At 31.0% G+C, this 13,046-nt stretch overlaps 2 protein-coding genes across 3 annotated transcripts; one reads left to right on the top strand and one right to left on the bottom strand.

Moving 5' to 3' along the window:
- The first annotated feature begins 1,127 nt into the window (after positions 1 to 1,127).
- On the top strand, positions 1,128 to 5,250 carry LOC130665172 (uncharacterized). Its single transcript, XM_057465467.1, has 2 exons — positions 1,128 to 1,285; positions 4,572 to 5,250. Exon 2 carries the CDS (start codon positions 4,602 to 4,604, stop codon positions 5,094 to 5,096), a length of 495 nt encoding a protein of 164 aa, XP_057321450.1. The 5' UTR covers positions 1,128 to 1,285; positions 4,572 to 4,601; the 3' UTR covers positions 5,097 to 5,250.
- Positions 5,183 to 8,976, bottom strand: LOC130665171 (lipid storage droplets surface-binding protein 2). 2 transcript variants are annotated; one of them, XM_057465465.1, is made up of 4 exons: positions 8,816 to 8,976; positions 8,302 to 8,627; positions 6,733 to 6,982; positions 5,208 to 5,779 (listed from the first exon to the last, which is right to left on the bottom strand). In XM_057465465.1, exons 2-4 carry the CDS (start codon positions 8,620 to 8,622, stop codon positions 5,544 to 5,546), a joined length of 807 nt encoding a protein of 268 aa, XP_057321448.1. In that variant the 5' UTR covers positions 8,623 to 8,627; positions 8,816 to 8,976; the 3' UTR covers positions 5,208 to 5,543. The 2 variants fall into 2 exon arrangements, with proteins under 2 accessions (XP_057321449.1, XP_057321448.1); XM_057465466.1 differs by lacking the exon at positions 8,816 to 8,976 and having other exon boundaries at positions 5,183 to 5,779.
- Positions 8,977 to 13,046: the final 4,070 nt, after the last annotated feature.

Genomic DNA, 13,046 nt, shown 5'->3' with positions numbered 1-13,046 from the left:
CTACAATAGAAAAGGAACTTGGAAGAGAAAGTTTCCGTTGAGTTTTAGGAGACTTCTTACTCAACCATTTTTTGTATTCAACTTGATGACTAGTTGCCATCAATTATTCCCTGATAGCCAAGTTAGCAGCGAGCTAGCGACAATATGCTGCAGCAACTTGTCGCCAACAGTTACAAAAGCTGAAAGTTGTCAACAACTGGTTGTCAAGCTGGTCGCAACTAATGTACACCAATTTTCTGATCAGAGAGTCTGGCTATCAGGGGGTTCACTCACGCTAACGAGTTACCCCTAATAGCCACTTTGCATTGAAATTGACAGTAATTTGATGTTGAAATTACCTAAAATCTGCTGCCGGAATTTGCAGACAATTTCACAGCAAAAGTTGAAAGTACAAAATTTGCGGTTAATTTTTTTTCTATTTAAAGATAAACTTTTACGAAACAAAACAGTCGGTAATGTTCATTCTTACCATTTCAGAAGGTAAGCAAATTTATACATAAAATTGTCTACAATTTGAGCGTGAAAATATACTTAACAGTTTTTCAAATCAAATTAACGATAAATTGACATAAAATTTGCCTGAAAATTAAAGACAACTTTTTTCTAGTCAACTTTTGAAGTGAATTTGCATTCTAATTCAGGCAGTAAATTTACGCCAAATTCAATAGCAAGTTTTCAACGAAACTCTTGTACAGTAAACTTTTGCCCAAGCAAACTGAGCTATTAGGAAAGGTTCAGCTGCAAGTATACGTCAAGTTGCGGACAAATTAGCGCTATCTGGAACATTCTCAGTCGATAATTACACTTTGCATGATACCGCCTTGATAGCCACCTTATCCACAAGTTAACTTTAAGCTGCTGCCGTATTCTAAAGCTAACTTGAAGGAAAGTATTAGAGAGCAAACAATTACCTTTAAGTTGACAGTAAATTGTTTATAATTTGAATTCAATTTGACTGCAAGTGTTACTGTCAGACAATGACGTTAAGTTGATGGAAAGTTTCACTTAAAATTGACGGCAAGTTTTTCTGTCAAATTACATTCAGATGACGGCAGTAGATTTGCTTCGACTTGCACGTAAGTATTATCCAGCCAAGGCTTGCCAGAAACTTGTCGTTAAGTTAGCCGTAAATTTTCACTGCAGAACTTACTGACTAATTATATTTAGAGTGTGGCTATCAGGGTTGGATACTGGATATAGCAAGTAGCAACTAATTTAGAAGCCAGTAGAGGTGAAAAACTTTTATTGTTATTTAACAAAGGAAAAACTTGTTACGAAGATTTCGGTACGTAATAAATTTTGTAAAATGATTTTAGAGGTGTTGATTTATTTATTAACTTTTATATTTCCATCATTGATACTTACTTGTTGTATGATGTTATTTTTTCATACGTTTTTAATTAAAATTACATGTTTCATAACCTCACAGTTTCATCAGTAATGGATTTTTCTATATTAGTAATATTTCTATATTTTAAATATATTTGAACTTTAATTTAAATTTGATTACTTGATTTCGTTGATTGGAGTAGTTGATATGGTGAATATTTATGAAAATTTTAAAAGTTATTGTCGAAGATTCACATTCTCTTATCAAAATTAATATTATTATTTACTAATTCATATGGCTTACTTAGAAACTTTAAATCATTAGTTTTATTAATCAGAATATCTCTGATTAAGAAAAAGGATTTGGAAAGACTAAATTTTTTTTTTTAATACTTATTATATTTTTATTTCGGAATTTAATAATTCTTCAATAATCTATAAATCCTCTTCATTTTCAAGCTTCAAAGCCTTTTGAAAATTTCAGAATTGCACCCGTTATTCAATAATTTTCGGAGACAAGTTATTCAATTCTCTAAATACTTGACGATAATTTTTAATCACAAAGTAGCAGTGGAATTTTCTAGTCGTTGAAATACTTGGGACGATTCGACATTATAAAATTTTTTAAAAACACTGAAATACTCTTTAATCTCGCAATAATAATTGAATTACGTTTCAAACGGAAATTCATGAAAATTCATAAATATTACAGTTTTCAAATACTTTCAAATTATTTATTTAAAGCTAAATAACACAGACATTTCGATTCATGGAGATATTTAGAAAGATTCAAAAGTAATCAATTGTTTAAAATACTTCCTCGTAGTTTTTAATGACTAGCTCTACGACCTCGAAAACACCCTTGCTCTAATGTTTTTTTATGAGCTTTTCAAGCTCAAAAGAGTGACGTTTTATGTTGAAATTGGGAATTTCAGAATCGAAAATAATTAATGAATGAACGTTTTTTAAATATTTATCCACGATGGCAAGATAATAACTCTATTCTTTACTTCTGTATTCGTAAATATCTCTATACCAAATAGGTCAATTCTATAATAAATTTATACGTAAATAACACTATTCCTAAAAAACTCTCTTCTCAAATAATTATATATTCCTAAAAAATATTTATTCATAATTTTTTCAATTCTTATATATCTTTATTCTTAAATAACTATTCGTCAATTTTACCATTCTTAAAATTTCTCTATTTTTAAATATATCTATTCCTAAATATTTCTATTCTTAAATATCTCTAATCCTAAATATCTCTATTCGTAAATGTCTCTATTCCTTAATATCTTTCTTACACATAGCGAATATACATAATAAGTTCCCTGGTGAAAATTTTTCGGACTTATGTCTGAAAAAGTCTTTAGAACTCTGAAAAAGTCTTGAGAACTCTAGAATTAAGTTTTTAAAACAGAAGTCACAAAAATTTCCACCAGGGTTGCAATAAAAACGAATGTAAAATATATAAAAAAAATTTTTCTTCATATTGCAAGATCTGAAACAAAAAAAAAAATATTTGAGCTGTACACTTGCTCCAGGCTGGATTACCAAGTGCTCTAGCTGTCATAGACGTCTAAGATTGCCAGCTCCAGCTTTTCCTTGCTTAACAAAAAAATAATACTGGAATAAATAAATTATTTGGACTGTGCTCTTGGTCCAGGCTAGAGTACCAAGTGCTCAAGCTTTCATTGACGTCTAAGATGGCCAGCTACTCCTTTTTTATGTTGAAAGAAAAAATTGTGGAACAGAAATAATTAATTGAGCTGTACACTTAATTTATTACACATATTTATAATACTTAATTAGTTATTGATATTCTGAATTGATAGTTTAATTTTTTAATAGTAACGACTTTTTCTTTTAACAAAAAAAAAGAAGGAGCTGGCCATCTTAGACGTCCATGACAGCTAGAGCACTTGGTAATCCAGCCTGGAGCAAGTGTACAGCTCAAATAATTTTTCGTTTGTTTCAGTTCTTGCAATATGAAGAAAAATTTTTTTTATATATTTTACATCCGTTTTTATTGCAACTTATAATGTATATTCGTTATGTGTAAGAAAGATATTAAGGAATAGAGACATTAACGAATAGAGATATTTAGGAATAGAGATATTTAAAAATAGAGAAATTTTAAGAATGGTAAAATTGACGAATAGAGTTATTTAAGAATAAAGATATATAAGAATTGAAAAAATTAATAATAAATATTTTTTAGGAATATAATTATTTAAGAAGAGAGTTTTTTAGGAATAGTGTTATTTACGTATAGATTTATTATGGAATAGACCTATTTAGTATATAATAGAGATACTTACGAATAAAGAAGTAAAGAATAGAGTTATTATCTTGCCTCCACGATTATGTTAAATAAGAAAAAACTATATTCAGGCAGAAATCAATACAAGTGATCAAAGTAAGAATTTAAATGATTTCTAATTCATATCAAGCGTTAATACATGAGACATTCAAGAAAAATATTGAAAACGGTGTTTTTTCAATTTTTTTATTGAGAATATTATATAAACTGATGAATGAGTTACATTACATTACGTGGTGATCGAAAGAGATCATAAAGACAAATAGTTGGTATGATTTTGAATACATTATAGTACATTATATTATGATTTATTTGGGAAAAATTACATAAAATGTTATTTTTTTAACTTTTCGAGGCCGATATCTTTTCAACTAATAAATTGATTTTGATGTTAGAGGTGGTAATCGGAACTTTTCATTGAATTATAGAGCTGATTAAACTTTGGAAATGTTTGATTTAGACCTTTCAATGATATTCCTAAAAAACCGATTTTTAACATTTCTTTTTCCGACTATATCTCTCGAACAAATAAGCCGATTGAGATGGTTAAGGCGGCAATCAACGTGTTTTATTGAGTCCTAGTTCTGATTAGATGTCGGAGTTAATCGTTTGAATTGCTTCCGAGAAATTAAAAAAAACTAGAAAAAAAAATTTTTTTTTTTTTGTAATTCTCAAACACCTTTAAGTCTACTCGATCAAATGATCTGATATTTTCAAAAAAGTTAACGGCCAACAAACTCTTTCGATTGCCGCAAGAACGAATCATATTATAATATTATGAAATTATAAAAAAAAAGTTAATGACTAAATAAATTAAGCGATTAAGGTGTGCACTTTTGGATTTTTCAATATTTTTTTTTAATTAGTTAAGTGAATTAGTACAAGAAATAAGTTTATCTATTTATAATTTTAGGAATCGTAGCAGTCTTAAATAAATCAAACAATGAAGAGTGTTGAATCACAAACGAGTGGGGTGAAACCCATGCCCATTGCTGGACGTTTGGTTCGTGAACGAGAACGTCTTTTGGGCATGACAGATGAAGAACGAGCATGGCGTGCTCAATGGTTAAAAGATCAACATCTAGCTCCAGATGAGCCTGTATACAATCCAGAGTATTATAAACAACGTTACAATCCTCTCAGAAGATTTTATCGTGCTCCTCTTGACAAACTTGAAAATGCCCTATTACCAAAATATGGTCCAGATGTTGCCTATTTCTGTCGACACTTAATTAGCAAATCTTTTTTTGGAATTTTGTTTCTTTATTCAGCCGTTTACTATTTCAAATACAATCAAGGTGACTGGACGACAAAAAGTGGGTGGAGACTTGACAAATCGAGACCTATTGTGCTTCCTGATTTTCCGGGATATCCTAATTATCAAACTAAAACTGATCGTGAATATGCCAATTATGGCTTTGATAAATCTCCAATATAAAGTTTTTTCATAACCCTATGTTTAAATTAATAGTGTATTTAGTAATTAAAAATATTAATATAAAAAAATGTTATAAATTAAGATTCATTGGTTATTCTCATATTTAACTATTATATTTATATAGTACACAATTATATAAAAATCATTACATCAATATTTTTCTTTCAATCTTATTTCAACCGACAGTTTTGAATGATCATATTTAACTAAATTTTGAGTAAGTGTACACATTTCATACTTTTTACTTTTTCAATGCTAAAACAATTTTTAATAACAGTATAAATTTTCAACATTTTTCTTACTTTATTATAATATTTTTATAATTGTATTACTCATGGCGTTATAAAAAATTCCGACAGTAGAAAATTGAAAAGGCAGCTTTAACGAATAAAATTGTAGAATATAAAGAATGAAGAAAAAAAAATCATTAGTTTAATTGAATGTAAATCAATTTTCATTATCTGAAGATATAGTCGGGTTGCTAATTTCTTTTGCAAGATTGAGAAAATGAGTCAAATGAAGTATTGAAACAACGCTCGATATGTACGTAGCTACATCTTGTTTTTGAATAGTTTTTAACTGAGCTGAGACAGAATGAAAAATACGATTGGCAGTTTTAGATGACAATTGACCAATAGTTTGCACGGCGTGTAACACTTTATTTTCATCTGCTGATACTGGAGCTGGATTAAAATAATTTATTGTTTTAATTACTAGTTATCACGAATTTTTATGGTTTGTGAAATAATGAATTTTTTAAATTACAATGATTTCTTTACATGATAATTAGATAATTATTTATTTTACGGTACAAAATGAAGTTATGAGGAATGAAAAATAGAAAAAATATTCAACTCAATATGTTCTCAATAAATTTTATAAATTATTGAGTTAAAACAGTTTCATAAGAACTAAAAAATATGTAGTTAAGGACGTTCTTGCGTCAGACTTACTATTAGATGGAAATTAAAATTATATATTTTTGGCACGAACGAATCAATAATTATCGTTCTTGAAAATTTCAAAGTATGTTATCGATCTTTTTTAATTAATTAATAAAATTTTAATACGGTTATGACAGTTGAAAGTAATTTTATATTTTTAAAAAGTGGGGGGCACTGTCTGAGAATGCCCTTAAACAAATTTCCTTTAAAAAAAAACATGATCATTTCTCACATGATAATAATTATTCTTATTTTTATTATCCATGATGTGTATTAATTGACATACATATGTAAACATTGAGATTTAGAAAAGGCGATACTGCTGAATTTATTATGACAAAAAAAATTTAAGTCGAAGTAATGTCTAATTGAGAAATTTACATTTTTTACAACAACTGTTATATAAATATTTTTGAAAGTTCAAAAAAATTGATAAATTATTTAAAAATTGAAATATTTTCAAAAATTTAATAGCCTTGGAATTAAATTTAAAAATGTTAGCCCTCATTTTTGACTCACGAGTCGCGCAAGAACGTCCTTAAGTCTGCCAAAGAATGAGCTTTCCTCCTACTACTTCGCTATTATGATGAAGTCCATGACTTTGCACTAACGAGCATGCGCAGTAATGACTTAATTATAGAAAAATAGTGGGACAAAAAGCCCATTCTTTTGCAGACTTAACTATAGTTTACCTGGTTGGGTTTCTTCTTCTCCAATAGGAGGGAAATAATAATCGATCAATTTATTAACGAGAACGCTTGTGTTGTCTATACTCTGTACTGCCAAATCACCATAATGGTTATTCAAAAGTTCATTGGCTTTATCGACACTTATTTTTTTTATTACATTTGCTTGATGTGTTGCTGATTCTTTAGCTACAAGTAATTTATCAATTGTTGGTTGAAGAGAACTATTCATGACGTTCCTCGCTGCATCATAAATCTTTACAAAGTAATTTTAGTATAAATGCTATCAACCCTGGTGGATCCGAATTACGGTAATTTACGGTATTCGGAAGAATTACGGCATTTGCGGTAAAGTCTAGTAATCTACGGAGAAAGTACGGTAATTCACCGTAAAATTGCGGCAAGCCTGCGGTATTTTACCTTAAAGTGAAGTATTGCACTGTGAAGATACAAAAACATACAGTGCTTACGGTCAAAGTGCCACCAATTACGGCAAATTGCCGTATTTTGCCGTAATTCACTGTAAAATACCGTATTATATTGTAAAATTAACGTATTGCCGTACATTGCGGTAAAGTAACGTAATTCGTATCTACCAGAGAATATTATTACTATTAGATTCTTTTTCTTAAGGGGAGGGGGTAGGGTTTTTAAATTTTTTTTTTCAATTTTTTTTCTGAATGAGCAATATGTCAAGAATATTGTGTACAAATTTTAAATCAATCCGAGTAAAACTAACGGAGTTACAGTGTTTTAAATGACCGGCCGGTATACCTGATTTTTATACCTGCCCGACCTGCCCCTACATACCCCTAGTAGAAATCAGCTGCAATTTTCTTTGTTCTTCCGAATCCCTTTCTCCGACTGTGTGTCTTTCGAAGGATGTAAACTGATGACTCAATATAAGTATAAAAATTCATATTCTTTGATTGATAGTTTATTTCAAATTTTCACGAATAAAAAACTTTAAATGGATTTTCCCGAAAACGTTATTTTTAAAGTCCGCGAACATCATAACTCAAAATGTACTGAACCGATCCCTTTGAAAATTTGAACATTACTTCTTCACATAAATCAACAGGTAACTACTAAGAGTTTTTTTTTGTTTTTCATTTTTTTAATAACAAATTAACCGCGATTTTCTGAGCTAGTATCGCGTTTTTCACTTCCAAGTGCTGCAAAAAATCGAAAAAAAAAAAAAAAAAAAAAAACTCTTCATGGTTACCTCGAGAAATACATCAACTTAAAAATGCATATCAATTATTTTTTTCCGATGATCCGGTAACGAGTTATGATATTCACCGTAAAACGACTTTTTTTCGAGGCGCCTCCGGAGATTCAACGTCACCAGCTTATTAATCAATATTTTTCGTTGAAAATTTTTTCTGATATTCTTTAAAAGTTGTACAATAATATGTGGTTAAGTTTAATGAAATTATATTACTCATCTTGCCGGGAAAAAGTCACAATAATATGCTTTTTTTCGCCTTTAAAACCCTACCTCCCCCCCCCCCCCCCCCCCTTAATGAACTATTTAACCTCGTAGTAAAATAAAAAAAAAATAACGAATACTACCTCTTGAGTTGGTTGGTTAAAGATAGGAACTGTTTGTACGACAATATCGAGCCCTTTACACAATTTCTGATCTACCGTATTAATTTGGCCCTCAAATTTTTTAGCAAGAGGAACAGCAATTGGAGCTGCAGATGCTGTTGCAAAGTGCAATCCAGCTTCTGCATAACTCAATGCCCAATTAATAAGTTGATGTGATCCTTTCAAATATGAGTAAGTTGAGCCAGTTTTCTCAATTGCCGTATGAACAGCAGGAATATTTTTTACACGATCGAGTACTTCAAGATGCGGTACGCCACTTGGACTTTGCACTTGGTCTGTCATGATTGCTGAATAACGATTAAAAAATGTATAAAATCATATTTCCAATAAAATAATTAATACTGTTATGAAAAAACACACATTTAAACATTATATTAATAACATAAAAAATGAAAGTAATTGAAAACAATTTAATTAATTTTCACAATGTAAAACATTTTTAATTCAAAGAAAATTAATAAAAATTTTTACATACATTTCTTGTTAAATATTTCACGTTCAAGTACACGTAGACAGTGGAATAAAATAAAATTTGATTAAAAAAATTGAAAGCTTATATTCAAATCATATGAAGGTTAAAAACATACTAGACTTTAAGGCCATGCTTCGAGGGTGCCCCCCACTTTTTTCCAAAAAATGTGGCGCCGCCTGGTGGCCGCCAGCCGCTCTAAAAAAAGTACTAGAGCTGCAAAACTTTAAAATTAAATTAAAATTATTTAAAGTAATAAAATGCAACATATGTTAATTTTTAAATGCATGAAAAAATTTATATATTTTTTTGAAATCATTAGCTAATACTACAAAAATCTAAAACCCGAGATTGAAAAATAATATATTCATTGACCTTGACCTGTCAATATCACATTTATTTTCTATAAGTAAGTAAAAAAAAATTATAATATTTATCAAAAAAAGGGCTTCGTACAAGCAATTTTATAAACTCGTAGAATATTAAAAAAATTACTTACAGTAATTATAAATACCCAGTCGAGCGTAGTTTCTTTAATAAATTTCAACACAATATTCGCCATTTAGTAACTTTTTATTTTGACAGATGTAAACATCAGGTCTGTATAATTTTTTGGGTGCACGCGAAGGTGCTTGAATATAGTAGCGGGAAAAAATAAATTTAATAAATTTATTCCTTTCAATCAGAGCAATAATAGAGTTCTATATATCATTACTTTATTTAATTTTATTAATAAATAAAAATTTTTTTGATTCAAAGTACTAAATTAAAAAAAAGGTATATATATGTAATCGAATGTGATTACACCTGACTAATTGTCAGACCAGTGACCATACACTGTAAAATATTACGGTGTAAAAATTAGACCCGGAGGACTTTACACGGTCGTGTAGTGTAAAATATCGGTGTAAAACTTCTCTCGGTGTAAATTTTCCATCCGTGTAATCATAACCCGGTGTAATCTACTTCTTTTACACCGTTCCATGTTACTCGGTGTATTTTTGTTGAGTGATCATATACATTTATTTCAATTATACATATACATATATACATAGGGGAGGGGGGGGGCAAAATGGGTCCCCTAAAATTTTGAAGATGAAAAGTATTTGGGTGGGGAGAGGGGCGAAATAAGCCACTGAGCCAAAAAGGGCCACTGAGGCAAAATGGGCCCCCCCCCCATAATTTTGAAGATGAAATGCGTTTGGGTGGGGGGCGGGGCAAAATGGGACATTGAGGCAAAAAGGACCACTGAGGTAAAATGGGCCACTGAGGCAAAATGGCCCCCCCCCCATAATTTTGAAGATGAAATGCGTTTGGGTGGGGGCGGGGCAAAATGAGACATTGAGGCAAAATGGTCCCCCAAAAATTATTAACACGAAAAGTGTTTAGAGCGTGGGGAGGGGCAAAATGGGATACTGAGGTAAAGTGGGCCAGAGAGGCAAATTGGTCCCCAAAAAATTATTAACATGAGAAGTATTCGGGGCGTGGGGAGGGGAAAAATGAGTCGCTGAGGCTCTATGGTCCCCCAAAAATTATTAACATGATAAGTGTTTGGAGCGTGGGTAGGGGCAAAATGGAACACTGAGGTAAAATGAGCCACTGAGGCAAACTGGTCCCCAAAAAATTATTAACATGAGAAGTATTCGGGGCGTGGGGAGGGGCAAAATGGGTCACTGAGGCAAAGTGGTCCCCCAAAAATTTTTGGCATGAAAATTTTAGGGGCGGGGGGTAAAATGGGCCGGAAGACTTTGAATTATATATACAGGGGAAGAGGAGGGGCAAAATGGGCCCCTTAGGAAAAAAATTTTCAAATCCTCAGTTTTTTTTTACTTGTTTTACTTTTTTTTACTCCATTGCCAAGTATTTGACCTTAATTTGTTCTGTCTATTAAAAATAAAAAATCGTAAAATGTGGGGCAAATGGGCCCCCCTCAGAAAGTTTTGATAATGTGAGTTTTTCAGCTTATTTCACTTTTTTTTCTTCGGCTGAGTTTTCGGTGTTAATTTGCTGTGTCTATCAAAATTAAAAAATCCTGAAAAGTTGGGTAAAACGGGCCCCCAACAAAACTCAATGTATGTTTCTCGCTTGTTTTATGTTTCGCGCCATAACATATCATGTTTCAAATAAACTGCGCATGCAGTTTTTAAAGCCCGTCAGCACATTTTACCCCCCTTCCCCCAAAACTTTTCATGCTAAAATTTTTGGGGGACCATTTTGCCTCAATAGCCCATTTTGCCTCAATAGCCCTTTTTGCCTCAATGTCCATTTTTGCCCATCCCCCCACCCAAACACATTTCGTCTTCAAAATTTTGTAGGGCCCATTTTGCCTCAGTGCCCATTTTACCTCAGTGGTCCTTTTTGCCTCAATGTCCCATTTTGCCCCGCCCCCCACCCAAACGCATTTCATCTTCAAAATTATGGGGGGGGGGGCCCATTTTGCCTCAGTGGCCCTTTTTGGCTCAGTGGCTTATTTCGCCCCTCTCCCCACCCAAATACTTTTCATCTTCAAAATTTTAGGGGACCCATTTTGCCCCCCCCCCCCCTCCCCTATGTATATATGTATATGTATAATTGAAATAAATGTATATGATCACTCAACAAAAATACACCGAGTAACATGGAACGGTGTAAAAGAAGTAGATTACACCGGGTTATGATTACACGGATGGAAAATTTACACCGAGAGAAGTTTTACACCGATATTTTACACTACACGACCGTGTAAAGTCCTCCGGGTCTAATTTTTACACCGTAATATTTTACAGTGTATGGTCACTGGTCTGACAATTAGTCAGGTGTAATCACATTCGATTACATATATATACCTTTTTTTTAATTTAGTACTTTGAATCAAAAAAATTTTTATTTATTAATAAAATTAAATAAAGTAATGATATATAGAACTCTATTATTGCTCTGATTGAAAGGAATAAATTTATTAAATTTATTTTTTCCCGCTACTATATTCAAGCACCTTCGCGTGCACCCAAAAAATTATACAGACCTGATGTTTACATCTGTCAAAATAAAAAGTTACTAAATGGCGAATATTGTGTTGAAATTTATTAAAGAAACTACGCTCGACTGGGTATTTATAATTACTGTAAGTAATTTTTTTAATATTCTACGAGTTTATAAAATTGCTTGTACGAAGCCCTTTTTTTGATAAATATTATAATTTTTTTTTACTTACTTATAGAAAATAAATGTGATATTGACAGGTCAAGGTCAATGAATATATTATTTTTCAATCTCGGGTTTTAGATTTTTGTAGTATTAGCTAATGATTTCAAAAAAATATATAAATTTTTTCATGCATTTAAAAATTAACATATGTTGCATTTTATTACTTTAAATAATTTTAATTTAATTTTAAAGTTTTGCAGCTCTAGTACTTTTTTTAGAGCGGCTGGCGGCCACCAGGCGGCGCCACATTTTTTGGAAAAAAGTGGGGGGCACCCTCGAAGCATGGCCTTAACCGGTCGTGCAAGTCTATATCTATACAGATTACAGCGTTGTATGTACGCAGTATATATTTTATATATATATATATATATATATATATATTTATTTAGCTACTACAATATAAGTTTCTAAGTAACTTGTTGCCAAGTTGTAGTCGACCGATACACAAGATGAAAGTTGTCGATAACTTGTCATCAAGTTGTTCGCAACTCATCTACACCAACTTTCTGATCAGAAACTCTGGCTATCATGAAGGGTACATGAAAGGAATGTAGCTGACATATACTTTGATCGTACAACAATTATTCAAATAGATTTAATGCCAAATTTAATAATTTTTTGAAAAAATAATGAATAGAAAAGAACTTTACCTACAGAATACAGCTGGTGAACGTTATTACCGATCAAAGTCGATAGTATAAGTTGCAGATCAGAAAAGCGCACTATTCAATCCAAAAATTTAATTCTTATGAAATAATAAGGATAGGATAATAGAAAATAATAGAGTAATAGATAATGAATAATATTAAATAAATTAAAATTTATATCAAGCTATTTTTGAGATTTAAATCAAGAGTTTTTTTGAAATTATAATTAAAAATTTATTATATTTAATAAATCATTATGCAATAAGCAATTTTTGTTTCTCTGTAAATTTTATTTACAGTTGAAAATATCGGAAATTATAAATATTCTTTAGCAGTTGAGTAACGCATGTGTAAAATCATTAATTAAAGCCCTGGCGGATCTGAATTACGGTAAAAACCGAAAT

The sequence above is a fragment of the Microplitis mediator genome, chromosome 3, assembly GCF_029852145.1.
Source record: "Microplitis mediator isolate UGA2020A chromosome 3, iyMicMedi2.1, whole genome shotgun sequence".
In the NCBI taxonomy this organism is placed as follows: Eukaryota; Metazoa; Arthropoda; class Insecta; order Hymenoptera; family Braconidae; genus Microplitis; species Microplitis mediator.
Note: the sequence above shows the minus strand (reverse complement) of the source record. Positions and strands in the feature narration are given on the sequence as shown.